The 27,282-nt window shown below is 41.0% G+C and overlaps 1 protein-coding gene across 1 annotated transcript in view; it reads right to left on the minus strand.

The window, feature by feature from the left end:
* The window catches only part of LOC137636972 (inhibitor of nuclear factor kappa-B kinase subunit alpha-like), a 68,883-nt gene that overhangs the window by 21,369 nt on the left and 20,232 nt on the right, over positions 1-27,282 (minus strand). The window contains exons 6-12 of the mRNA XM_068369297.1: positions 20,585-20,701; positions 18,896-19,025; positions 16,358-16,549; positions 8,022-8,236; positions 4,629-4,783; positions 3,925-4,105; positions 3,310-3,462 (exon numbers count right to left, since the gene is read on the minus strand). Of these exons, the coding sequence (XP_068225398.1) occupies positions 3,310-3,462; positions 3,925-4,105; positions 4,629-4,783; positions 8,022-8,236; positions 16,358-16,549; positions 18,896-19,025; positions 20,585-20,701 (1,143 nt within the window). The remainder of the gene's footprint in view (positions 1-3,309; positions 3,463-3,924; positions 4,106-4,628; positions 4,784-8,021; positions 8,237-16,357; positions 16,550-18,895; positions 19,026-20,584; positions 20,702-27,282) is intronic.

Consider the following 27,282-nt stretch of genomic DNA (forward strand, 5'->3'; position numbering starts at 1 on the left):
TCCCTCAGCCAACTGACAGACTGAGCGTCTGCACCTCTCTTCTCCCAGGCTCGCCAGAAGATCTTGAGTCTGGCTCCTACTGCTGTCTGGAGATGCGGAGAGTCAGTTTTTTCCTTTAGATGTCTTGGAGCCTTTCCTAGACTTGCTCCTGTAAGAGTCTGGACGGGAGCTTCCTCGGCTGGGGGCTCTACCACGAAAGGGCGGTATGAACCTCGTAGCAGGGGTATCAGCCACTGGGGAGCGATAAGTCTTGGGGACTGAGGTAGCAACCTTAGACTTACGAGCCGATGAGGCTACAAGATCGTGTGTGTCCTTTTGTATCAGGGCAGCAGACAAGTCCTTAACCAGCTCTTCGGGGAAGAGGAACTTCGAGAGCGGAGCAAAAAGGAGTTGTGACCTTTGACAAGGTGTAATGCTGGAGGAAAGGAAGGTACACAGCTGTTCCCTTTTCTTCAAAACCCCTGATACAAACATCGACGCAACCTCACCAGATCCATCCCTAATGGCCTTATCCATGCAGGACATTAATAGCATGGCAGAATCTTTGTCCGCAGGAGAGGTCTTCTTGCTGAGGGCCCCCAGGCACCAGTCTAGAAAGTTGAACATCTCAAATGCTCTAAATACTCCCTTCAGTAAGTGATCAAGGTCTGAGAAGGTCCAGCAAACCTTAGAGCGCCTCATTGCAGTTCTCCGAGGCGAGTCTACCAGACTTGAGAAGTCAGCCTGGGCAGAGGCAGGTACTCCCAAGCCTGGTGCTTCTCCTGTGGCATACCAAACGCTCGCTTTCGAAGTGAGCTTAGTCGGAGGGAACATAAAAGAAGTTTTGCCAAGGTGTTGCTTAGTCTGCAGCCACTCCCCTAAGATCCTTAGCGCTCTCTTAGAGGACCTTGCTAGGACTAGCTTAGTATAGGTGGACTTAGCTTGCTGTATGCCCAACGAAAACTCAGATGGCGGAGAGCGGGGAATAGCAGAGACAAAGTGGTCTGGGTAAACCTCCCTAAGCAGAGCCAAGACCTTACGAAAGTCAATAGACTGTGGAGAAAGCTTGGATTCATCCACGTCTGACGAGGGATCCAGGTGTGCCGCCTCATCATCAGACGCCTCATCACCAGAGTGTAGCGAAGAGATCGGACAAGAATGCTGAACAGCAGAGACAGATCGAGAAGGAACAATATTAGAGGTTTCCTCTTCAAGTAGCTGTTGAGGGAGAACCTGAGGCTCAGACTGCAAAGGCTGAATAAAAGACGAAGCAGAAGGAAGGCGCATGGGTGGAGGAGGCTGACTCCTAGCATGAGTGGTTGAACCCAAGGGTTGCGCTTGCTGAGCGGTTGGCGGAAGCGGAGTAGCAAGCTCCTGTTCCTGTGGTGTGAGCGGAGCGCGATGAGGTAGACGCTGCGCAGAACAAGGTAAATGTCTCGCAAGCTGAGGCTCCTGAGGCGCAAGGCCAAGGTGTAGTGGTGCTAGCCTTGTGGAGGGTTGAGCTCGCTGCAGCGAGAGCTGAGGAGACTGACTCATGGACGGGAGAGGTTGTTGTACCTCAACCGAGTGTTGCACCACAGGTGGAGCAGCAAGTGGAGGCGGAGGAAGAGAAGTATAATCCTCCTGATCCCATTGTAAAGGTTGCCTTAAAGGAGGCGGAGGCTGAACACCACTGGGAACAGCAAACTCAGAATGTGGCTCAACATCGTACGCCTGGCAGGTGGTACTGCGATCAGGCGGAGCGAGCGCAGGCGGAGCGAGCGCAGGCGGAGGGAGTGTAGGCGGAGGCGGAGGCGCAACACTCTCAGCCCGACACTCACGCATCAAGTCCGAAAGCTGTGCTTGCATGGACTGTAGAAGAGTCCACTTGGGGTCGGTAGAAACTACAGTAGGCTGAGGTAAAGCCTTAACAGTCGAGCTCTGTTGTGGCAGAACCTTACTCCTCTTGGGCGGAGTGCAGTCGACAGATGACTGCGGCGAGTCAGAGCTGAGCCAATGACTGCAACCTGGCTGAGCACTCGCGGACTGGACTCTGCGTTTAAGTGGTCTCGAGACCTGAGACCAACGTTTCTTCCCTGACAGTTGATCAGCGGACGAGAAAAAGACGGGCTCAATCGTCTGCAGGTGGGAGTGACGGTCTTTGGAAGACACGCCCGCAACCACCGAGGATACTTCTGTGCGCCTAACAAGGCCTGCCGAACCCTTATGCCCTTCGACATTGCTTCTCCCCTGGGCTTGGGAGCTTGCAAGAGGTCCCGGACTGGGAGGACGACTGGCTCGCACAGAAGTATCCTCACGCACCACACTGGCACTAACACTAGCACTTGGCACTGCACTGACACTAGCACTCGTCACAGCACTGGCACTAATTCCACCCACTGCACTCTTGACCTTAAGTTCCTTGACTTCGGCCATCAGAGACTTATGATCACTTACCACTGACTCTACTTTATCGCCTAAGGCCTGAATAGCACGCAAAACAACAGACATATCAGGCGGAGGGCAAACAGTAGGTTCGGGGGTAGCCACTACAGGGGTAGGAAAAGGTGGGGGATCATGAGGTGAGGAAAAAAGTGAAGAGTGAGAAGAACTCCTCCTAACTCTACCTCTCTCTAACTTAGTTGAATATTTCAAAAGACGGACAAATTCCAGTTCCGAAAGTCCGGCGCATTCCTCACATCGATTTTCTAACTGACAGGGCCTGTCCCTACAGTCAGAACAAGCGGTGTGAGGATCTACCGAGGCCTTCGGAATACGCCTATTGCAAGACCTACATCGTCTATGGGAGGGGGCTTGCGAAATGTCAGACATCTTGAATCCAAAGAGTTAGCCAAAGGGGGTTCCAAAATCAAGCAAAAGATCGTTAACCGTTAATCAGGACTATATAAAAGCTATCTAGCTAATATAAGAAGGTTTCCAGTAAAGCGACAGCCGAAATCTGAGAGAATACTTCACCAATTAGCCGTGAAAAAACTCGAAGATCATAAGCGTATCCCAGAACGTCTTGCCGGAAGCACGACAGAGGAATAATTGAGGAGGTGTCAACAAGAAGTACTTGAGTACCTGGCCACAGGTGGCGCTGGTAAGTACACCCCCTTCTAGTATTGTGATAGCTGGCGTATCCCTCCATAGAATTCTGTCGGGCAACGGAGTTGACAGCTACATGATTATCGGGTAAGTTTAATATTGAAAATTCATAAATGAATAGAGAACACTTTTTTCAGGACACCATACTCCATGCTGTCTACCCAAGACCAAAGTTTTGCTGGTGCAATATCTAAAGACTACATTCAATAAAGAACACAGACCCTTCTAGCCTGGTAAACATACTCAATGTGTTTGTAAAGATCCTGTTGAAGTCGGTCTCGTTTCTTAAGAGCTTGCAATAACAACTTGCACATTTCAGTATTATCGTGTGGATTAGCTCGCTGCTCCTTATTACGACGACGCAAGTTACAATAGAGCTCCTCTCCAGATGCCAACCTGCAACATGTTTGTATGGTGGTATTTTATTAAAAGATTAGAAAAAAGAAAATCATTGAAGCTAATAAAAAATTCAATCTGTAAAGAGTGGTATTTCATTAAAAGCTTAAAAAAAAGAAAATCATTGAAGATGATAAAACATTCAATCTGAAAAGAACTTTTCTCATTTCAAAAGTATGCAAAAGTACTGATTGGATTATTTATATCAGTAGAATTACAGTAAAAAAATATTTTAACTCCATGTTCCAAAAGATCTTATTTATTTCAAACAGAAATATTTCAACTCCATGTTCCAAAAGATCTTATTTATTTCAAACAGAAATATTTCAACTCCATGTTCCAAAAGATCTTATTTATTTCAAACAAATATTTCAACTCCATGTTCCAAAAGATCTTATTTATTTCAAACAGAAATACTTCAACTCCATGTTCCAAAAGATATTCATTTCAAACAGAACTTACGCAGCATCTAACGAATCGCTAGCCCTGGCTCTTGCGAAAGGAGAGCACTGCAATTCCAATATCCTCGTGTTGAGGGCCGTGAGCGACCCCTCCAACTGCTGGACGCGTTCGACAACAGCGTGAACCTGGCGAAGCGTAACTTCACCCATTTCGCGCCATCCACTGTAGAGTTTCTCGGACGCTAAAAGAAAAAATCGAAGTTAAAATATTTCCTGAGAACCCAAATTCATAATCAAGAGTATATACATACACATCTGACATTTTCCAGGCCCAGTTCTTACCTATCAGTTAACCCTTTAACCCCCAGGCTATTTGGAAATTTCCAACCCTTAACCCCCAGGCTATTTGGAATTTTCCAACCCTTAACCCCCAGGCTATTTGGAAATTTCCAACCCTTAACCCCCAGGGGGTTATTTTTTTCCCAGCACATTTTGCAGTATATTTTTTTTAAATTGCTCTAACAGCCTTAATTTTTGTCATAGAGAGGTCAGGTTGGTCTCATTCTCTTGGAAAATGCCTGAATTTTAAAAAAAAATTATCAAAAATATGAAAAATATTTTTATAGCATTTTTTTGCAAGGACGTACCGGTACGTCCATGGGGGTAAAGGGATGGCTTTTGTGAAACGTACCAGTACGTCCTTTGGGGGTAAAAGGGTTAAATAATCTTATAAGTCATGAGTTTAAAGAACAGTAGTTAACTCACTCAACCGTCCTGACGAGGCCTGCTCATCGTAGTAATCAAGATCCGTATTCAGCGCTTCCATAAACAAGTGATGTCTAGCTTGCAACTTTGCTATGTCGCTCAGCATTCTCTGGCCTGTCTTGGTCAACTGTGCATGGCCAGACATCAAATGAAGCCTAGAAAATAAATAGTTTTAAAATTAAGGTTTTGAAAAAACTAAAACACAATCACTCATTTATAGCAACCTGGTAATATATGAATCAGACATGGAAAAAAAAAGAAAAAAAAAAAGAAGAAAAAAAAAAAGGAGTAATTCAAATTTAAAATAACTCAGTTCTTTGTAACATAGTGGAATGCAAGCATTGTCATACAAACTTCGATACTTTTTCCATAGCCTATTTTAGGCATTGTTTAAAATCTTACACAGATCATTCTATTGTAGATGAATAATAAACATGAATGCTCAGATAGGATGGTGCAAGTACATTAAAGTCATTGTTGGCTAAGCCCTTCCAAACTTCTGCCAAAGGATCCAGAGCTCCCAGAGAATCCCAAACTTTTAAAACCATCTAGATTTACAAAGTGAGAATTCCAATTTGCTTTCTTATTTCATTATTCATTTCTTATCAAGTCTCCTTATGTTGGGTAAAGATACATACCCATACATATACCAAGGCACTTCCCCCAATTTTGGGGGGTAGCCGACATCAAACAAACGAAACAAAAAAGGGGACGTCTCCTCTCTACGATTCTCCCAGCCTGACAAGGGACTCAACCAAATTCGGCTGGTACTGCTTGGGTGGCACAACCCCTGTGGCCGCGGGGGCATAAACAATTAGAATAGCGCCAACGTATCCCTGCGTGTCGTAAGAGGCGACTAAAAGGGACGGGACGAGGGAGCTGGTAACCCCCTCTCTCGTATTATAATCCTATGAGACATCAATGAAGTGGGTAAAGATATTGAGAGGAAAAGAGTAATATTATCATCAGTAAAAGCACATCTTAGGTTTGTATACAACACAGGTAGGTTTTCTTAACCAGATTGGAATTAAGTTTAGAGTATTTCAGTGCATGCACCTGTATGCACTTTTGAAGGTTTTAGTAAGTACTTTTATTTTTTTATTTTATAATTTACATCCACCTTAAATTTCTAGAAATGGTTTTTGTTAATTGGTTGTGATAGCTTTTACTTATCTTAATTCTTTATTTATATATATTTACAGCATTTTCTGTTTTAAGGTAAATGAGAATAAGCTTCCTTATTAACTGCAATTACTATATTCTATTTTGTACTTTTTCCAATATTTCTGAAGCAAGTGTTCAGTGCTACGTATTTGCTATGAAGTGTTAAATGACATGCGCTCATTCTTACTTATTATAATTCGGTGATTTTAAGTAGAGGGTTAACAAGCTCATTAGTTTCCATTTTCTGCCAAAATTTGTTCTGTGAAGATGCTCTGTTGATGTCTCGCAGGATTATATATAGGAGAGGGGGTTCCCAGCCCCCTCGTCCCGTCCTTTTTAGTCGCCTCTTACGACACGCAGGGATAACGTTGGCGCTATTCTAGAGGTCCCCTTTTTGTTTTGTTTCATTTGTTGATGTCGGCTACCCCCCAATATTGGGGGAAGTGGCTTGGCATATGTATGTAGATGCTCTGTGATCAGTGTCGGATAAACTACACTAAACATGATTTCTCACAAATTTTTATATAATCTCATTTCTATGTCTTTTCTTGCAAAATGCAGTGAAGGAAGTTAGAGGAGGAGAGGCAGTAGTAAGAGGCTGTACATTTACAAAAACATGAAGGACTGTCATGTGGAAAAATATCACTTCAAAAGAGTAAAAAGACAACGATTTGTTTTTTGCTTTTACCTAATGTTCTTGCAGCTTACTAACTTTTGCAGGTACCGAAAGACTTTCAGTATGAAACTAGATATACAAGGCAAAGGTTATAAGATATCTCACTGTCTATTTGTTGGCTAGATTTGTTCATGTGAACTTTCTGGTTTACAGGACTCTCTCTCTTATTTCAAATCTCCTGTATACCAGCCAAATGTTTGGAAGGTAGAGGAGTCCAGTGTTCCATTAGGAAGATGAAGAAAAAAAAAAAACTGTCTCAAATTGAAGCTTTGATGCAATGGTGCAAACCTTGAGGACAACAGCCATAGCTAGAAAAGTCTTTGCTGAAAGCAGAACTCTAAAGAAAACGGTTCTTGGTCAAAACCAAATGAAACTAACGGAAGATACAAGGGCATAATAAATAAGGAATATCAGATCGTGAACACCAGTCCATGATCAACATTCTAATATTGTATGAGGAATATTGAGGCAATCCTACCTTCTATAGAAGGAGGACAGTGTGTCTAGGCACAGCTATGCAACTGATTCCATGAAGGAAGAGAATGATATAAAAAGACCATAAAAAAGTGCTTATGGACATAGCCATTTGATTTTGAGTATAGTTTTCATAACCACTCAATTCACCAACAAGACAACAGCATGAACACCAGTAGCATATGAAAACTGAAGTGATAATAACAGTATTAATAAGCTTCAGAACCCAGTCAGGATCAATGAGCAAAGAAAAAATAGATATCTAGACTTGAGAACAGCCTAACAAAAAGGCAGGTGGTTACTGACAGGTAGGTAGCAAGTACCCAACAATCGCCTACCTGTCAATAATTATATACTGTACCTTGTTAAGTTTCTATGAAATTTTTCATCTTGCACAAGAAATGTATATTGTAATTATACTATACATAAGTGTAGAAATACATTACATAGCTGACACACTTAAATGTAGTATACATTACTTTATTTTAAATAGGCAATAAAAAAAAGAAGGATACGGTATATAATAATCCCATTAAATGCCTAGATAAGGGATTTTGACGAAGGAAAAATCAATTTCTGGGCTCAACCTGTGTCGCTCCGTGAAATGCTCCTTACAGCACCATTTCTAAGGTATAAATACTGCTAAAAATACCAGAGAAGAAAGTTGCATGGAATGCCAGGAATATACCCAGCTCGCTCACCCTTATAGGGTGTCGGTATAGTAACTGGGGCGTGTTAAAACCACTATCAGAGGTCCTTTACCAATTAGTCTTCTCCTTCCTCAACATACCCCGTTACCACGAGGTGCCGTTCTACATCCGACTACTGCCCGCTACTATGGCTACTGCCTCCATTTACTACATTTATCAAAAGAAATGCATTAAGGTACCTAAAATTAACATTTAAAGATTCATTATTTGAACCAATTAAGTTTCAAAAAGAATGGTAAACTACACCATTCACAGTCCAGTTGACCAACTGATTATGAATAAAAACACAAGTGAACAGCCTTTACCAGGATTACCAACTTAACCTGGATCGATACACCTACAGAAAATTTACACACACAGAGTACTTACATTGAAACTTTCTGTGCCTGAGTGAGTAACGTCAATAATCGAGCTTCGCGATGTAGAAAGAAAACGGCATGAGCCCACATTCTTCGCTGGGTCTGATAGTCTACAGTAGTTCGAGGTTCTCGGAGCATTGCTTCTACCAAGGGAGGGAAATGGGGCGGGACCTGCGGTCTCGTCATAGCCTCAGCAAAAACGTACATTAACCATTCATCTTCCTCCTGTGAATTTATGATAAAAATTTAAGTATCTTGATATATTACAAAACAAGAAAAGACAATTTAATCAATAAAATATAGATTATTTTTTCAAACTTCAGATTACATTAATAAAGATGTGTCATGTCAAACATGAAACACAAAGAAAGCAGCAATGATGGAATCAGAGGAATTTTATTCTTGGTAAGAAAAAAAATGTTCGAGATAAACTTTCTTTGCTTTTTTTTTTACTAACATCCATATCACCGTTTCAATTTCAGGGTTTCCCCTTCCTCTTTATAAAAGATGACCTAACAATCAATCATGTGACCAAATTTGTAAGAACTTCATTGAAATACAGTATATGTTTCAGTCATTAATCTGTTAAGTCCATGAAGGATGGGCTTACTCTTGAAAGAACTTTTTACTAAGCAGATTCATCTTGAAAAAGTACACAGACAATATTTTTGGTCAATTATACGTTTTCAAATGATCCACAGTACTGTATTGAAAACAATCTGAAAAATATAAAGTGCGGCAGTTTTGTACACGTTGATAGTCTTAACTTTCAACTACTATTGTAATTCTTAAAACTGTCCTACCTTTAATAAAAATAGCTTCAACATAACTAATATGCAGAAAATTTGAAATAGAATCAATCTAATTACATAATTCATAAAATAATTATGCTTCCGGATTACTTTGTATAGCATATCACTCATTGTGCTAAAAGTTTTTTGCCAACCCCTCATGTTACAACTACAGTACCGTGTACTACTTTCTGCTTATTTATTTTCCTCTATTCCTTTCAATTTCTTCTTTCTTGGCTGTTCACCCTCTTAAACTTTACCTTACTCTAATTATAATTCTCATTATAATATAGAGGTATCTTTTTAAAGTACTATAGAATATATTTATATTAATAAAATATATAATAATTAAAAGGGATTCTTGTATTATTACATTACACAGTAATTCCTTGAGAAATGTTATTTTCATTAGTAAAATAAATTTTTGAATATACTTACCCGATAATCATGTAGCTGTCAACTCTGTTGCCCGACAGAATTCTATGGAGGGATACGCCAGCTATCACAATACTAGAAGGGGGTGTTCTTACCAGCGCCACCTGTGGCCAGGTACTCAAGTACTTCTTGTTGACACCTCCTCAATTATTCCTCGGTCCCACTGGTTCTCTATGGGGAGGAAGGGAGGGTCAATTAAATCATGATTATCGGGTAAGTATATTCAAAAATTTATTTTACTAATGAAAATAACATTTTTCAATATTAAACTTACCCGATAATCATGTAGCTGATTCACACCCAGGGGGGTGGGTGAAAACCAGTGTACAAGATTAAAGGATAGCTAAGTATCCCATATTTCATATAACAGTTATCTCAAATAACAATGAAATAATAAGTACCTGGTAAGGAAGTCGAATTGAACCGTTACTCTGTCTCTTTTTTAAGTTCGTCTTCCTTACTGAGCGCAGCGTTCCTCTTGGAGGCTGAATCAACCCAAAGGTGCTAAAGTATACAGGGCTGCAACCCATACTAAAGGACCTCATCACAACCTTTAACCTCGGCGCTTCTCAAGAAAGAATTGACCACCCGCCAAATCAACAAGGATGTGGAAGGCTTCTTAGCCGACCGAACAACCCATAAAAAGTATTCAAGAGAAAGGTTAAAAAGTTATGGAATTATGGGAATGTAGTGGCTGAGCCCTCGCCTACTACTGCATTCGTTGCTACGAATGGACCCAGGGTGTAGCAGTACTCGTAAAGAGACTGGACATCTTTGAGATAGAATGATGCGAACACTGACTTGCTTCTCCAATAGGTTGCATCCATAACACTCTGCAGAGAACGGTTCTGTTTGAAGGCCACTGAAGTGGCCACAGCTCTCACTTCATGTGTCCTAACCTTCAGCAAAGCAAGGTCTTCTTCCTTCAGATGAGAATTTGCTTCTCTAATCAGAAGCCTGATGTAGTAAGAAACTGAGTTCTTAGACATTGGTAGAGAAGGCTTCTTGATAGCACACCATAAGGCTTCTGATTGTCCTCGTAATGGTTTTGACCTTCTTAAATAGTACTTAAGAGCTCTAACAGGGCAAAGTACTCTCTCTAGTTCGTTCCCCACCATGTTGGACAGGCTTGGGATCTCGAACGACTTAGGGCAAGGACGGGAAGGAAGCTCGTTTTAGCCAAAAAAAAACCGAGCCGCAAGGAACATGTAGCCGTTTCAGATGTGAAACCTATGTTCCTGCTGAAGGCGTGGATCTCACTTACTCTTTTACCTGTTGCTAAGCACACGAGGAAAAGAGTTTCTAATGTGAGGTCCTTAAAAGAGGCTGATTGGAACGGTTCAAATCCTGATGACATTAGGAACCTTAGGACCACGTCTAGATTCCAGCCTGGAGTGGACAACCGACGTTCCTTTGAGGTCTCAAAAGACCTAAGGAGGTCCTGTAGATCTTTGTTGGAGGAAAGATCCAAGCCTCTGTGGCGGAAAACCGCTGCCAACATACTTCTGTAACCCTTGATCGTAGGAGCTGATAGGGATTTTACGTTCCTTAGATGTAACAGGAAGTCAGCAATCTGGGTTACAGTGGTACTGGTTGAGGAAAACTGCATTGGCCTTGCACCAGCTTCGGAAGACTTCCCATTAAGACTGATAGACTCTGAGAGTGGATGTCGTCCTTGCTCTGGCAATCGTTCTGGCTGCCTCCTTCGAAAAGCCTCTAGTTCTTGAGAGACTTTCGATAGTCTGAAGGCAGTCAGACGAAGAGCGTGGAGGTTTGGGTGTACCTTCTTTACGTGAGGTTGACGCAGAAGGTCCACTCTAGGAGGAAGAGTCCTGGGAAACGTCGACCAGCCATTGCAGTACCTCGGTGAACCCTTCTCTCGCGGGTCAGAGGGGAGCAACCAACGTCAACCGTGTCCCTTTGTGAGAGGCGAACTTCTGAAGTACCCTGTTGACAATCTTGAACGGCGGGAATGCATACAGGTTGAGATGGGACCAATCCAGCAGAAAGGCATCCACGCGAACTGCTGTTGGGTCTGGAATCGGAGAACAATACAAGAGGAGCTTCTTGGTCATCGAGGTAGCGAATAGAACTATGGTTGGCAGACCCCACAGGGCCCAAAGTCTGCTGCAAACATTCTTGTGAAGGGTCCACTCTGTGGGGAAGACCTGACCCTTACGGCTGAGGCGATCTGCCATGACATTCATATCGCCCTGAATGAGCCTCGTTACCAGCGTGAGCTTTCGATCTTTGACCAAATGAGGAGGTCCCTTGCGATCTTGAACAACTTCCTCGAATGAGTCCCTCTCTGCTTGGAGATGTAAGCCAAGGCTGTGGTGTAGTCGGAGTTCACCTCCACCACCTTGTTAAGCTGGAGGGACTTGAAGTTTATCAAGGCCAGATGAACTGCCAACAACTCCTTGCAATAGATGTGAAGTGTCCTTTGCTCCTGATTCCATGTTCCCGAGCATTCCTGTCCGTCCAGTGTCGCACCCCAGCCCGTGTCCGATGCGTCCGAGAAGAGACGGTGGTCGGGGGTCTGAACAGCCAAAGGTAGACCTTCCTTGAGAAGAATGCTGTTCTTCCACCACGTTAGAGTAGACCTCATCTCTTCGGAAACAGGAACTGAGCCCGTCTCTAGCGTCATGTCCTTTATCCAGTGAGCAGCTAGATGATACTGAAGGGGGCGGAGGTGGAGTCTCCCTAACTCGATGAACAGGGCCAGCGATGAAAGTGTCCCTGTTAGACTCATCCCCTGCCTGACTAAGCATCGGTTCCTTCTCAGCATGCTCTGGATGCATTCTAGGGCTTGGAAGATCCTTGGGGCCGACGGACAAGTCCGAAAAGCTCGACTCTGAAGATCCATACCCAAGGAAACAATGGTCTGGGATGGAACGAGCTGAGACTCCTCAAAATTGACCAGGAGGCCCAGTTCCTTGGTCAGATCCATAGTCCATTTGAAAATCTCCAGACAGCGACGACTTGTGGGAGCTCTTAAAAGCCAGTCGTCTGACGGAGCCGGACACAAGATCATGATACTGCTGCACAGTCTGTAAACTGACAATCATGGGCAAGCGAGGAAGTACAGTGACAACCCGAATCTGTCTAGACTATCTGGGTCGTACAGACAACTCCTAAACGGGTTGCTGAGGTTGCCGCACTGCGTCACAACAAGTCCCTTCTGTTGGTTGTTGAACGTCTTCCCCGTGACACATTGACTCCGTAAACAAAAATCCTCTAACAAGGACTAAGCTTGGACTGCATGTCATGCAACACAGCTCAAGGTCTATGGGAGCAGGTGTGGTAACAGACGGGATTAGCGGCTGAAGTGGAACCATTACCTTCCCTGTAAGCATGTTATGCTTAAATAAAAGTCCATAAGAGGTTATGCAGCTAAAGGCTCCCTCCAAATGACAGAGTCCTCAAGGGAATATCAGAAGGAGGGAGAAAAGAACTTTCTCATCTACAGGGACCTTATCCTAGAAAAGCTAAGTTCTCTGAGTGAGGGTTCACTGGTGCAAAAGCAGCAGACTAGAAGGCAACGTTATGAAACTGCTTGACAGTCTAGTGAGTTGGCAACAACCCAAGATATGTTGAGAAGCATGCGGTAAGGTATGCAGAGCATGATGAATGCAGAGTATGCTGTATGCAGAGCATGCTGTATGTAGAGCATGTTGTATGCATAGCATGCTGAAAGCAGAGCATGCTGTATGCAGAGCATGTTGTATGCAGAGCATGCTGAATGCTGAGCATGTAGTAAGCAGAGCCTGCTGTAAGCAGAGCCTGCTGTAAGGAAAGCAGAGCGTGTGCATGGCGTTTAACATTTCTCAGAAATTCCATGACCAGTGCTAGAGTGCTTTATGCATGCTTGCATGGGGTTTAAAAATCAACATAATGTTTACCTTACATTCATAACTCATGATTCATATTTTTGCCATGGTTAGAAAATGGAGGTAAGGTATGCTGAACAGCAGAGTCAGAACGAGCTGGAACAACAACAGTGGAAGGTGCAGAAAGTTCCTGTTCCTGTGGTATGAGTGGAGCGTGAAGAGACCGAGGTTGCGCAGAACAAGGTAAAGTTCCCGCAAGCAGAGGTGTCTGAGGCGCAGGATCAGGGTGCACGGGTTGAGCTCGGTGCAGCAGCTGAGGAGACTGACTCACAGGTGGAAGAGGTTGTACCTCCACCGAGAGTTGCACCACCGGTGGAGCAGCCAGGGGAGGAGGAGGAAGAGTGGGGTAATCCTCCTGATCCCAAACCGAAGGTTGCCTTAAAGAAGGCTGAGGCTGAACAACACTGGGAACAGCGAACACAGAAAGAGGTTCAACATCGTACGCCTGGCAGATGGTGCTGCGACTGGGTGCAGCGAGTGCAGGCGGGTTGAGCACAGGCTGAAAGGGTGCAGGGGAGGTGCAACACTCTCAGCCCGACACTCACACAACAGGTCCGAAAGCTGTGCTTGCATGGACTGTAGTAGAGTCTACAACATCGTACGCCTGGCAGATGGTGCTGCGACTGGGTGCAGCGAGTGCAGGCGGGTTGAGCACAGGCTGAACGGGTGCAGGGGAGGTGCAACACTCTCAGCCCGACACTCACACAACAGGTCCGAAAGCTGTGCTTGCATGGACTGTAGTAGAGTCTACAACATCGTACGCCTGGCAGATGGTGCTGCGACTGGGTGCAGCGAGTGCAGGCGGGTTGAGCACAGGCTGAAAGGGTGCAGGTGGAGGTGCAACACTCTCAGCCCGACACTCACGCAACAGGTCCGAAAGCTGTGCTTGCATGGACTGTAGTAGAGTCCACAACATCGTACGCCTGGCAGATGGTGTTGCGACTGGGTGCAGCGAGTGCAGGCGGGTGCAGCACAGGCTGAACGGGTGCAGCCGGTTGGTGCACCACCGGTGCAGGCGGGTGCAGCACAGGCTGAACGGGTGCAGGCGGTTGGTGCACCACCGGTGCAGGAGGAGGAGGAGGTGCAACACTCTCAGCACGACACTCACGCATCAGGTCCGAAAGCTGTGCTTGCATGGACTGTAGTAGAGTCCACAACATCGTACGCCTGGCAGGTGGTACTGCGATCAGGCGGAGCGAGCATAGGGGGGGGGGGAGTGTAGGCGCACTCTCAGCCCGACAAACTGATGACTGAGGAGAGACAGAGCTAACCCAATGACTGCATCCGGGTTGTTGAACTTTACTTCGTACGTCTGGCATAGGTCTGGACTTTACGTTTAAGAGGTCTTGAGACCTGAGACCAGCGTAACTCTGCCTTTATTTTCTCCTCTAAATCTCTTCTGCAGACGAGCAAAATAAGGGCTCAATCGTCTGCGGGTGGGAGTGACGGTCTCGGTAAGACACGCCCACAACCACCGAGGATACTTCTGTGCGCCGATCAAGGCCTGCCGAACCCTTATGCCCTTCGACATTGCTTCTCCCCTGGGCTTGGGAGCTTGCAAGAGGTCCCGGACTGGGAGGACGACTGGCGCGCACAAAAGTACCCTCACGCATAACACTGACATACTTTGCGCTAATCACTTATCACTTTGATTTCTGTTTGCACTTATTTCACTGAACTCGAAACTTTAAGTGGTTTGTACCTGAAACACGCAATTCTATCCTTCTCAAAAGTTAGTAATTGCGAAAACAGAATTACAATGTAACAGAAAAATCTAATGAAAGAAAATTCAGTGGCTGGAAAGAGACTAAACACTAGATCACTCTAGAAACGTTTAGTTTCTTCCCCTAAAGAGACTAGGGATAAGAGCAAAACGATAACGACGTTACTCGTACGCCTGGCAGGCTTGAGGGAAACGTTTATCCTCTTTCTCCCTCCGTCTCTATCTCTCTCTCTCTCTCTCTCTCTCTCTCTCTCTCTTGACTTAGAACCTGAGAGAAGAGCCCAATCATATATATCGTTAAAACATATTATTGTTAAAGGAAAAAACTGAAATATTTCCCAAAAAGAAAAGTTCCTTATTAGGATCAAAACCATTAAGTTAAGAAAGAATGAACAAAACGCTAGAAACGGTTACTCTTTACTGCAATGTGAAACCGTGAACATTCTTTCTCTATCGTAACGATAGAGTGCAAGTTGAAACGTTCTGAACGTCAACAACTGCCGAGACAAACAAAACGTTAGTTCAACTTTGAAAAAGTACGAGACTATCAAAGAAATTCTTTCAAAGACCTTAAAATAGCATAATATGTTAACAGGTAAAACCGAAATGACGGGCTCACGATAATTAACTTCGGTACCAAGAAAAGACCGCCTACTATTAGGAAGGTCGAATATAAACAAATATAAAAATTAATTTTAATAAGTTTATAATAAAAGGAAGTTAATCGAAGAGGCCTATAAGAGGCGGAGAGATATAAAATAAATCTATAACTTTTGTTAAGCAAAATTAAGAAAGAGAGTCTATACTCTCTTAGACACCAACACTTCCGTCTAAGGGAAGGGTCGGCCATTGAAAGGTGAACGAGAGTTCATACTCTCTTCGTCACCAAAAATAATCAAATTAATTCCAAAAGCTAACTAAGCTAAAATAGAAGTTTCCAGTAAAGCGACAGCCGAAATCAAAGAGAAATACTTCACCAAAGTCGTGAAAATACTCCAAGAACATAAGCGTATCCCAGAACGTCTTGTCAGAAGCACGACAGAGGAATAATTGAGGAGGTGTCAACAAGAAGTACTTGAGTACCTGGCCACAGGTGGCGCTGGTAAGAACACCCCCTTCTAGTATTGTGATAGCTGGCGTATCCCTCCATAGAATTCTGTCGGGCAACAGAGTTGACAGCTACATGATTATCGGGTAAGTTTAATATTGAAAATTACAACTTCTTATAGAATAGGAGGAAGTGGTATTTCATTTGTTATAATTGCATAATTCAATTATCAACCTCATCTACTATAATTAACCTAAATGAAATTAAAGGTCTATAAAACAAGTCTATGTTAATATCTGGTAGGAAGAATACCAATGAACTATTGAAAATATTTCACTAACATTATAAAAACTAACTCATTCATGAACCCCAAAAATGTTTAAGAAATCAACAAAACAAAAACATACTATAATTAAATACTGTAACCCTTATTCTGGAATATTACAATAATGAATTTACCGGAGGAGCCCAGCACTGTATTGCCGATCGCGTAATATCAGGTGGTTGACCCCGAGGAAGCAAAAGATGTTGGTCTTCCAGAGCGACTCCACTGTCTCGTGTGACCCACTGTTGAACTTCCGACAGAGATGTGTTCTCTTTTACTTCGTACTCAAGAACTCGACAGAGGTCCACAACAAATATCTTGATCATCTGAAAGAATACATTTTGAATTACATACTTCCTAAAAGACAAGACAAAAATCCCATTAAAAAGAGTAGGTACTTCCTGTTTCACAGATACAAACTTGTTACTTATACCTATCTTGTATTCACAGCAAGTGGAGAGGTAGCTAAGAGACTAAAACCTTCAACTAAAAAGGACACTCCACCTCACTTGCAAAACCTCTGACCTCTTTTAATCAGTCTGTGGAACATACAAATGACAAACCAAGTTTTTGTAGATGGGAATTCTGAGTAAAAACAATTCACTAGAACTCTATCTAAAATAAATCTCAAATTTTAAAGGTAATTTGTATTTTTCCTAACTATAAAAACCTGAGCACTTTAACAGGAATATGATTTCAGCACAGGCCATTAGAAATTTTGATGAGGTTAACATAGTTGCTGAGAGGTGGAGGGTAGTCCCCGATCACTTGCCAGTTAGAATAATCCTTACTTTGACCTTAACCTATGATTTGCAGTGGTGTTGAATCCAAAGGAAATGGCAACCCTTTTAGCAAATGTGTTTGACAGTAAGAAGAATAACGAGAAATTTGATCTTCCTCTATCCTGTTTTCCTGTTGCTAAACTTACTAGTTTAGCTTTTTGGTCCCAAGAAATTAACACACTTCTGATGGACTTTAATGCTTATGGAGGTGTAGACCCAAATGGCATTTTTCCTTTGTTTTTCATAAAGACAAGCGATTCCTTAGCTCCTAAGCTGTCTTTTATTTTTTTTAAGTTAGCAAGAAGAGGTTTGTTTGCACTTGTTGGAGAATTGGTAATCTTACTCCATTAGGTAAATGTATTTGTAGTAGCTCTAGCACTGCTAAATATTGCAGAATTTCAGTTTTAATGTATTTTGACAAAACTGTATTCGTAGTAGCTCTAGCACTGCTTAATATCGCAGAATTTCCGTAACTCCCATATACTGTAATTTATAGTGTTTTAATGGCTTTTGACAAAACATCTAAATAGATATGCTGAAGGTAATTAACTGTTCCCTTGTTTCCAGCTTTGTTTTTGCAAAGGCCTTGGAACATGTGTTGCCCTTATTACACTTTCCAATGCTTTACAGAAATTCTTTGATTGTTGTCAGGAAGTTTGTACGATTGACCTTGATTTTAGAGCTCCTTTTCCCATGTTTATCCTCAGGCTCTTGTTTTTAAACTTGAACAGTTAGGAGTAGGAGAGTCTTTTTCTTAGCATCATTATTGAATTCTTAAGTAATAGATCGCAAATTGTTATTGATGGACACCATAGTGAGTATAGGAATGTGATAGCTGGTGTTCCTTAGGATAGTGTTCTTGGCCCATTAACATTTATCTTATATGCACATATGTGATTTGGCCTAGAAAAGAAGCTCATTGCATATGCATATGATGCTACTCTACATCAATTTCTTTTCCTGAATGTTGATCTGGGGTTACTGAATCCCTTAAAATTATTGCATGGTGCAAATTATGGGGAATGAAGTTGAACCCTAACAAAACTTCCTGGCCATAATGGTTCTCACAAAGTAGTGAAACTCATCTTGAGACGAGGAAGCGATTCAATTTGTAAAATCCTTGGTCAAAGGATAAGTTAAAGGTCAAGAAATAAGCTGTTGTGGTAGAGGTCTGCACTCAGTGCTTTTCTAGTTCTTTATTAATTACTCTTCATATAGTTTATTTATTCCCTTATTTCATTTCCTCACTGGGCTATTTTTCCTTGTTGGAGCCTTTTGCCTTATAGCATCCTGCTTTTCCAACTATGATTGTAGTTTAGCTAATAATAATAATAGAAGGTTTATATTTGTGTAGGAACAATTATAAGAGCTACACAGTAAGGTGAACAAGAGTAACAAGTGGTTGCAGTTAAGGGGTAAAGGACCTCAGAAATATACTGTAAGTAATGCCTTAATGGCAACACCACAGACTATGAAGATCGGATTTGTTTTCAATTGAAGTGTCACTCAGTCAGATGAACTACAGTATATTAACCCTTTTACCCCCAGGCTATTTGGAAATTTCCAACCCTTAACCCCCAGGGGGTTATTTTTTTCCCAGCACATTTTGCAGTATATCTTTTTTTAAATTGCGCTAAAAGCCTTAATTTTTGTCATAGAGAGGTCAGGTTGGTCTCAATCTCTTGGAAAATGCCTGAATTTTTTCAAAAAATTATCAAAAATATGAAAAAAGAAATTTTTATAGCATTTCTTTGCAAGGACGTACCGGTACATCCATGGGGGTAAAGGGATGGCTTTTGTGAAACGTACCAGTACGTACTTTGGGGGTAAAAGGGTTATAACAAATTTAAATAAACTTGGCAGTTTGAAATCCTCAGCTTTCATTCCTACCTTTATATTGAGTATATCATTTATCATGCTGAAGCCAACGACTTGCTTGGTGCCATTTCCACCTTCGACTTGACCTCTGAGTACTGGGTCCCACTCGAGCATGATACGAAGCCACTCCTCTATTCTCGCTCTGGTTGAATTAAAATAAAAACTTGTTTAGACATCAGATAAATTTTAAATATATTTCATTTCTTATAGTTGAAAAATGCTAAAAAAAAAAATAGGATACAATAGTTTATATTGCAAAAAATTCAAACCTATAATAATTGGAATACTTTCCTTGTACAATATTGGTGAGAATGGCCAATGTTCATTCAAATCACTTAAGTTTGTTTCTTCTAAGTAGAAATAAAAATTTTTATTTTACTATAAAGTTTTCTTTCTTTTAGGGGAAATTCCTCTAACTGTGTTCATGTAAGACACAAACCCTTATATTACACAAGCCTACTTTAGTATTCTTCCGCAACCAGCTAAAAAATCATTATATTAAACCCTTTCGCTAGGAGTGATTGTGTCAATACTGCATACCATCCTCCTTGTCGAGTTACTTTAATACAAATTATTAAAGTGTTGTTCCTCTTTATTTACCCATCTTGCATTTTTGAGGTTCCCCTGAAGATCATTAACCATGAATTTATACTAAACGGAACAGCGCAACTTATGTTAACTCCTGCCTAAACATGGCATACAATCGCCAACAGATCAAAGACAAATCTCATTTTAAAAGATCCCATACAACCACATCTTGGTAAATAATGGTCACCATCGGCTTAATAAACTACCATACTGATCTGATTCACTAAGTCCCTTTGCAAACCTGTCAAACAGCTTATCCTGAAGGATAGATAATGGAGCAATACAAATTTGAAGCAATTAAATGACTAAGTTTAAAGAAACCAAATAGAACAAATGAAAAGCTCAAGGCAGAAAGATATGTACAGTATATGGAAAACATTACACTATTACAGTAAAATAAGAACAGTTATCTATGCGTGCTGAAAACAAGGAATCGTGAGATTTGGCCAAGTTCTGTATTACTTAAATCTATTATCCAATGTTCAGATATCCTTGAACAAGTTCTGTATTACTTAAATCTATTATCCAAAGTTCAGATATCCTTGAACAAGTTCTGTATTACTTAAATCCATTATCCAAAATTCAGATATCCTTGAACAAGTTCTGTATTGCTTAAATCTATTATCCATAAGTTCAGATATCCTTGAACAAGTTCTGTATTACTTAAATCTATTACCCAAAGTTCAGATATCCTTGAACAAGTTCTGTATTACTTAAATCTATTACCCAAAGTTCAGATATCCTTGAACAAGTTCTGTATTGCTTAAATCTATCATCCAAAGTTCAGATATCCTTGAACAAGTTCTGTATTACTTAAATCTATTACCCAAAGTTCAGATATCCTTGAACAAGTTCTGTATTGCTTGAATCTATCACCCAAAGTTCAGATATCCTTGAACAAGTTCTGTATTACTTAAATCTATCACCCAAAGTTCAGATATCCTTGAACAAGTTCTGTATTACTTAAATCTATTATCAAAAGTTCAGATATCCTTGAACAGACTTTAAATGATTCACAACATAATTTTCTCGTGGATAAAAATTCCCTCTAACAAAAATTAAATATAAACATTTCTAATCAAAGAGTTAAGAAATAATACAATAACAACTTACTTGAGTGGTCCCGAGATATGAATTTCAGGAAACATGTGGGAAGAAAACTGGACATCTCCATTTCGACCTTCGTACACGCAAACGTGATTTGACTGCTTCGTGCGTACCCGTTTCATCCTGATGGCATGGATTATAAAATTCATCAACTGTCAGGCATAACCAACATAATAATTAAGAATCCCATTATTATGGCATTTCTTAACTAGCTCACAGAATCTCATATCTGCATACAGTATACTGTACAGTACTTAGTTTAAGTGATCTTATTTTTACACAATACATAAGGAGTTGGGCAAAAAAAAATTTAAGTTGAACAGCTAGTGGGAATGACATGAAGGGAATGGGTAGTAGTAGTAGTAGTAGTAGTAGTAGTAGTAGTAGTAGTAGTAGTAGTAGTAGTAGTAAAAAAAAAAAAAAAAAATGGAGAGCTCCATTTCTTAGGCCAGAAGGATGCCGCTGAGTCAACCATCCTCTCACTGGTCATTTTTGAAAAATTACAAGTGTTATAAAGATTTTGAATTTTGAAATTTAAAAAAAAATTTGTACAGTATATTAAAGATACAATACGAAGACATTACCCTATAATATGCTATAGCCACTGAAATAAGCGAAGGTATTTGAATATGTATTTGATAAACCCAAATTGGTAGTACTATTACAGTATCCAGAGCCAATATTTTTCAGCAAATTCTCGTGCGAGGGCAAATCAGTTGTCATTTGTGTAAATAGCATATCAGTTTAATATGTCTACATTGACAAAAAGTATAAGTATGTTGATTAAGCCAATCAACACAAAGTTTTACAGCTCTCTATATGAGTGGGGGATTCAGCATTGTGAAGTTTCATCTGTGGTGGATGATGTGGATGATGTGGGAGGGTGGGCTGTGGCACCCTAGCAGTACCAGCTGAACTCGGTTGAGTCCCTTGTTAGGCTGGAGGAGCGTAGAGAGAGTAGAGGTCCCCTTTTTTGTTTTGTTTCATTTGTTGATGTCGGCTACCCCCCAAAATTGGGGGAAGTGCCTTGGTATATGGATGTATATGTATGCTATATGAGTTAGGTCATATTGGAGAGAGAGTGCCTCTCATCCTAGCAAGAGTTTAAGGACAAGATAGCTTCAGTATCCTCTTTGATGAAAGCTCAGTAGAGACAAATGGGTCCTGTTTCTTATAATGTACTACCAATATAGATAGGCTACTTGCTTCTCATGATAGGTATGTGTGGAGGGAGAGAAACATCAGGACAAAGAACTGTCTATGAAAATCTAAAATACTTAAAGCAGCAGGTCTATGAGAAGTAACTGGGAGCTGTATGATTACAGGTTGAGGTATATAAAAGGTCATACATCTTATTCCCATATTTTACACATAATACATTTTATTCCCATATTTTACACATAGTCAAAGCTACAAGACTAAACATAAACTTGAAAAAGAGAGACATGGGATGAAGACAAACTCAGTCCAACTAAAGTCAATTTCTTTTAGCGATGCAGATTTGCACCGACTCGCAGCGGTGCCCTTTTAGCTCGGAAAAGTTTCCTGATCGCTGATTGGTTGGACGAGATAATTTTAACCAATCAGCGATCAGGAAACTTTTCCGAGCTAAAAGGGCACCGCTGCGAGTCGGTGCAAATCTGCATCGCTAAAAGAAACAGACTATAGGCAGCATACGAAAATTATGGTCATTTCAAAACCTTGTTCATACTTGAACAGTCCATTAAGGTATACCTTTGCTTTAAACTCAATTACTGTATTTTGGATCTCATAAAGATTCATATTTACAACAAAACATTTTGTGAAACCTGACTATCAAAAACATACTTTATAATAAACATAATGAACAGGAAACTGCCTTATTCTCTGCCAAAATATATTTATGTTAATTCAAGAGCATCTCAATGATGATAAAAAATATCATAAAGCTAATGTAAATACACATTAATATTTATGCCTCTGGGAAAAGGAATAACACGCAAGTTGTAAAACAAATAGAGAGCAAGGTGTAAAGAACCACAAAACTACTTTCCTACTGTAACATGGTAGTTTTAATGCTACAGTATTAAAAATAAAGGAAAATACAAAGAATAGCCCATTGAATATTGTAGGAAAATAAACAAAAGAGAAACTATGAATGAATATATGGTCCTGAATTGCAAAAAAAGATGTTAAATGAGTGAAATCATAACGGGATGAAATAGCGAGCTCATTGTGAATTTGCATTCGATTTGAGAGGCCCAAGAAATTCCTGACATAGCAAATCCTTGATAGTACCCACAAGATTTGCCTAATGGGTACTTTATAAATAAATTGGGTCATTATAATATTAAGAAAGCAAGACTAATTATTTTAACAAATATTTCAGGGATATGTAGAAATACCTGTACACACTTTCTCAAGTACTTTGCAAAACAATAATTATATAAAAATCATGACACTTATAATGGGTAAAATAGGGATATATATATATATATATATATATATATATATATATATATATATATATATATATATATATATATATATATATATATATATATATATATATATATTACGTAAGTTTATTACTGCCAATAAACAGCAAACAAAAAAATTGTGTTCCATGCTTTAGTAAATAATTTGCCTTGACTTCCCTTTACTTTACAATCCTCGAGTATCTTTATGCAAAGAGGGAAAAAAACAATGTTATCAGAGCTGTAAAAGCCAAATTAAATCTGGAATCTAATCACAATTAATTTCTTTATCATTACTGTCCAGAACTAACAAGCTTTAAAGGTACCTAAAGTTCTGAAATTTATATTTTGAAAAACATTCCGATTTATGGAATGCTGCTTGTTTTCTTTCAAGTGTAAGTTGAGAAGTTTTAGAGAAAAAATAGTCTTAAAGCGGAAGACTAATGAGAGTCCTATTCACATGATTGCACTTCAAGTTTGCTTTGTCCCTGGAAGATGTTTAAACTACAAGTGGGCCAAAAAAGGGATTTTGACGAAGGAAAAATCTATTTCTGGGCGAGGAACCTGTGTTGCCCAGTGAAAGCTCCTCTAGCACCATTTCTAAGGCATAGTTATTGCTGAATATACCAGAGAAAAAGAGATGCATGGAATGCCAGGAATAAACCTAGCTCGCTCACTCTTTGAGTGTCGGTATAGAAAACTGGGGCGTGATTGAACCATGACCATAGATCCCTCACCAATTAGAGCTCTCCCTCATCAACATACCCTGGAACAACAAGGTGCCGTCCTACACCCGTCTTCTGCCTCCTACTACGACTATCCCTCTCCACCCCTACATCTCCCCACCCCCTATCCTCATTCCTCAACAGCACCTACGTTGGTCAGACGTGTTTTATTTTGCTCTGTGTTGTTTTGTGTTTATGAAGATGTCCGACTAAAAATGACAAATTTGGAATAATTTATTTTTCCTAACAATACAAAACTGAAGCTCTTTACATAAGATGATTATTTCAGCGATAGCTGAAACCAGCCATTAAAATTTTTGCAAAGGTGTAAACACCCTCCGCTACTTAGCGGAGGAGCTAGCGGTGGTAGACCAACCCCCCCGCTCGCATAAGCACCAGAAAACAAACATCACTTTGCAATTGCGACAGGACTTGGAAGGTGATGGCGGGACCAGTATGAGCAAAGAGCTTTGGGTTTGTATAGTTAGAAAAAATACAAATGATTCCAAATTTGTCATTTCTTCCGACACTAGATACAACCCTTATGCTCTTTACATAGGAGACTCACCCCATGGTAGGTAGAGGTCCCCCTTAAACCAACTGGCTGGAGACTGTCCCGGGATGTCCTTCTGTGCTAGCACGAGCTGTTTAGAGGGAACCCTGATGCCTCGTGAGCCGAAAAGGATGACGGCCAGGGCAATCGTAGCTAGTGTAGAATTTAACAATGTGACTTGACCAGGTAAGCATCAAATTTTAGCTAAATCTCTCACTTAACCTAGACAATGCCCGACTCGGTTGCACAGAGCGCATGGTATCCATCTGTAGTCAGAGGAGGTCAGCTTGCAGAGTTACTCAGATGCTGAACCCCAAGAGAGAGGAGAATGAAATAGGAAGTGGCCAGTCCCTCACACATTCAGTCTAGTCTAGCTCACGAATAACATCTGTCCTTAGCCAACTGCTATTTGTCCTACCAGAAAGCCGAGGTGTTATTGACCACGTTGTGTGGTCACCAAAGGACCTATGAAAAATGTACCCAGGTTCCTGTGGGTTGTCTTGCAGGTAGTGGGCAGTGGATGCTGTTTTCCACTTCCACATGCCCGCTTGCAACACCTGTGTCACGAAGAAATTCTTTTGAACCACAGGAATGTGCTGACACTCCTGGCTTCATGAGCACGGGGATGACGACTAGAGGACGAGAGGCCTGGATGCATGGCTCTCGATTTCCTGTCTAATCCCATAATCAGTCCATAAGGAGTATGTCTATTCCTGACGAGTGCCCTACCGCAAGACCTCTTGCTACCTTGCCTTGCACGGGAAACCCGCGAGCCCAAAAAAAGGTAGCTCTGAAAGTAAATGGACTTTCTTAAATAAAAATAAAATAGTAACATTTGTTTACTAGTGCATGTGTGAGCAGGGAGGGTGGTCTACCCCTGCTACCCACCTCCACTAACTAACGGGGGTAGTTACACTTCGCAAAAACTTTAACTGCTGGTTTCAGCTATCGCAGGAATAATATTCCTATGTAAATAGTTTAAGGTTTGTATCTAGTGTCGGAACAAAGAAAAATTAAGAGACTTCCTTAATAAAGAAGGCAGGAGCGAGAACCTAAGTAATATGCAGAAGAATTTGGGTTATATGGTCCTAAATGTGGAGTAATTTTATCCCAGGCCTGAAAAATACCTATGCCTTTTGAGTAAGTCCTGTTACATCCGCCATATTATTACAGTGAACCCTCGCTACTTCGCGGTTCGACAATCGCGGATTCACCACTTCGCGGGGTTTTCCCATAACCCATATATATATACATATCGCGGATTTTCCGGAAAATTCGAAAATACCGCGAAATCTGAAGATAACCAAATACGATATTTTGTTACCTGTAATTCCATTAATACTGTAATTAGTAATATCTGCTCTTACTGATTGTTCATTGCATTACATATGATATATAATTCAGCACAGAAAGAAATAAAACACGAAAAGAGAATGTGATCATACGATAATTCAGTACGTAGTAAAATTAAATCGAACATGAAACGCAAATCAGATGCAGTCATACCATATTAGAATGGTGTGTACTGTAATGGATGTGCTTCTTTTCCATGAATCTTTTGTATGTATACGTACGTAGTACAGTACTGCATCCAATAATATTCTTTGTTGCAAAAATCACATTTCGAATAAGTACTGTAAGCGTACGAGAGAGAGAGAGAGAAAGAGAGAGAGAGAGAGAGAGAGAGAGAGGCGTAAAATAGCGTACGTACGTAAATTTTTATTATTATTGTTATTATTATTATTATTGTTGTTGTTGTTAATAAAATTATTATTGTTATTATTATTAATCATTATTATTATTATTATTACTGTACAGTATTATTATCATTATTTATTATTATTACGGTACTGTATTGTACTTAATCTACGTACGTTCAGTATGCGCGGGGCATCTTCTATGAGTAACCAACGCTCCATAGTACTAAGACGGGTTGTGATTGGTTCAAGCGCTGATAGATGACGAATCAAAACTCAAGTTTTGTTATCTAGCCTGTGATTGGTGTTTTGCCCGCATCTTCTACCCGCAGCATCAAAGTTCTCGCGGGGCTGCATCGTTCACTTTCTCTTTCCGCGTATTGCTGAGTAGACGTTCTTAACTTTGTGAAGTTTAATCTGTGCTGTGTGCGACTGTTTTAAGTTGAACTTTTTGTTGAACTTTCTGTTACAATGGCTCCCAAGCGTTCTGCTTCTAGTAAGGCTGGTAGTGAGCCTAAACGCCACCGAAGAATGATGACGATAGCTGAGAAGGTTACGCTTCTCGACATGTTAAAAGATGGTAGAAGTTACGCGGCCGCCGGCCGCCATTTTGGCATCAACGAATCCACCGTTCGCTACATCAAGAAGGACGAGGCGAACATTAGAAAGACTGCTGCAATCACCTTTAGCAGATCAGCGAAGCGAGTCGTTACAACGCGTAATAAAACGATCGTACGCATGGAAGGTGCTTTAGCTGTGTGGATTGCCGACTGCCGGAAGAAGAACATAGCGTTGGATACGAACACCATCCAAACAAAGGCTTTGAGCTTGTATGAGAATTTTGCTGCAAAGGAACCTAAAGAGGACGACGGCAACCATGCTGAAGATGATGATGATGCAGATGATCCTCAACCAGGGACATCCACTGATTCCCAGCCTCAGAAACGTTTTTCCGCAAGCAAAGGATGGTTCGCGAAGTTTCAGAAACGCTTCGCCCTGAAAAGCGTTTCCCTGCATGGGGAGTCTGCTTCCGCTGACACTACCGCTGCTGAAACTTACGTGAACCAGACTTTCAAGAACATTATCGCTGAAGGTGGATACAAGCCGGAACAAGTCTTTAATATGGATGAAACCGGCTTGTTTTGGAAGAGAATGCCGTCGCGAACTTTCCTGTTCAAAGAGGAAGCCAAAGCCTCTGGCTTTAAGGCATTCAAGGATCGCGTTACCCTCGTGATGTGTGGCAATGCTGCTGGATTTTTGTTAAAGCCGGGGC

This window comes from Palaemon carinicauda, unplaced genomic scaffold (assembly GCF_036898095.1).
Source record: "Palaemon carinicauda isolate YSFRI2023 unplaced genomic scaffold, ASM3689809v2 scaffold471, whole genome shotgun sequence".
NCBI classification, from domain to species: Eukaryota; Metazoa; Arthropoda; class Malacostraca; order Decapoda; family Palaemonidae; genus Palaemon; species Palaemon carinicauda.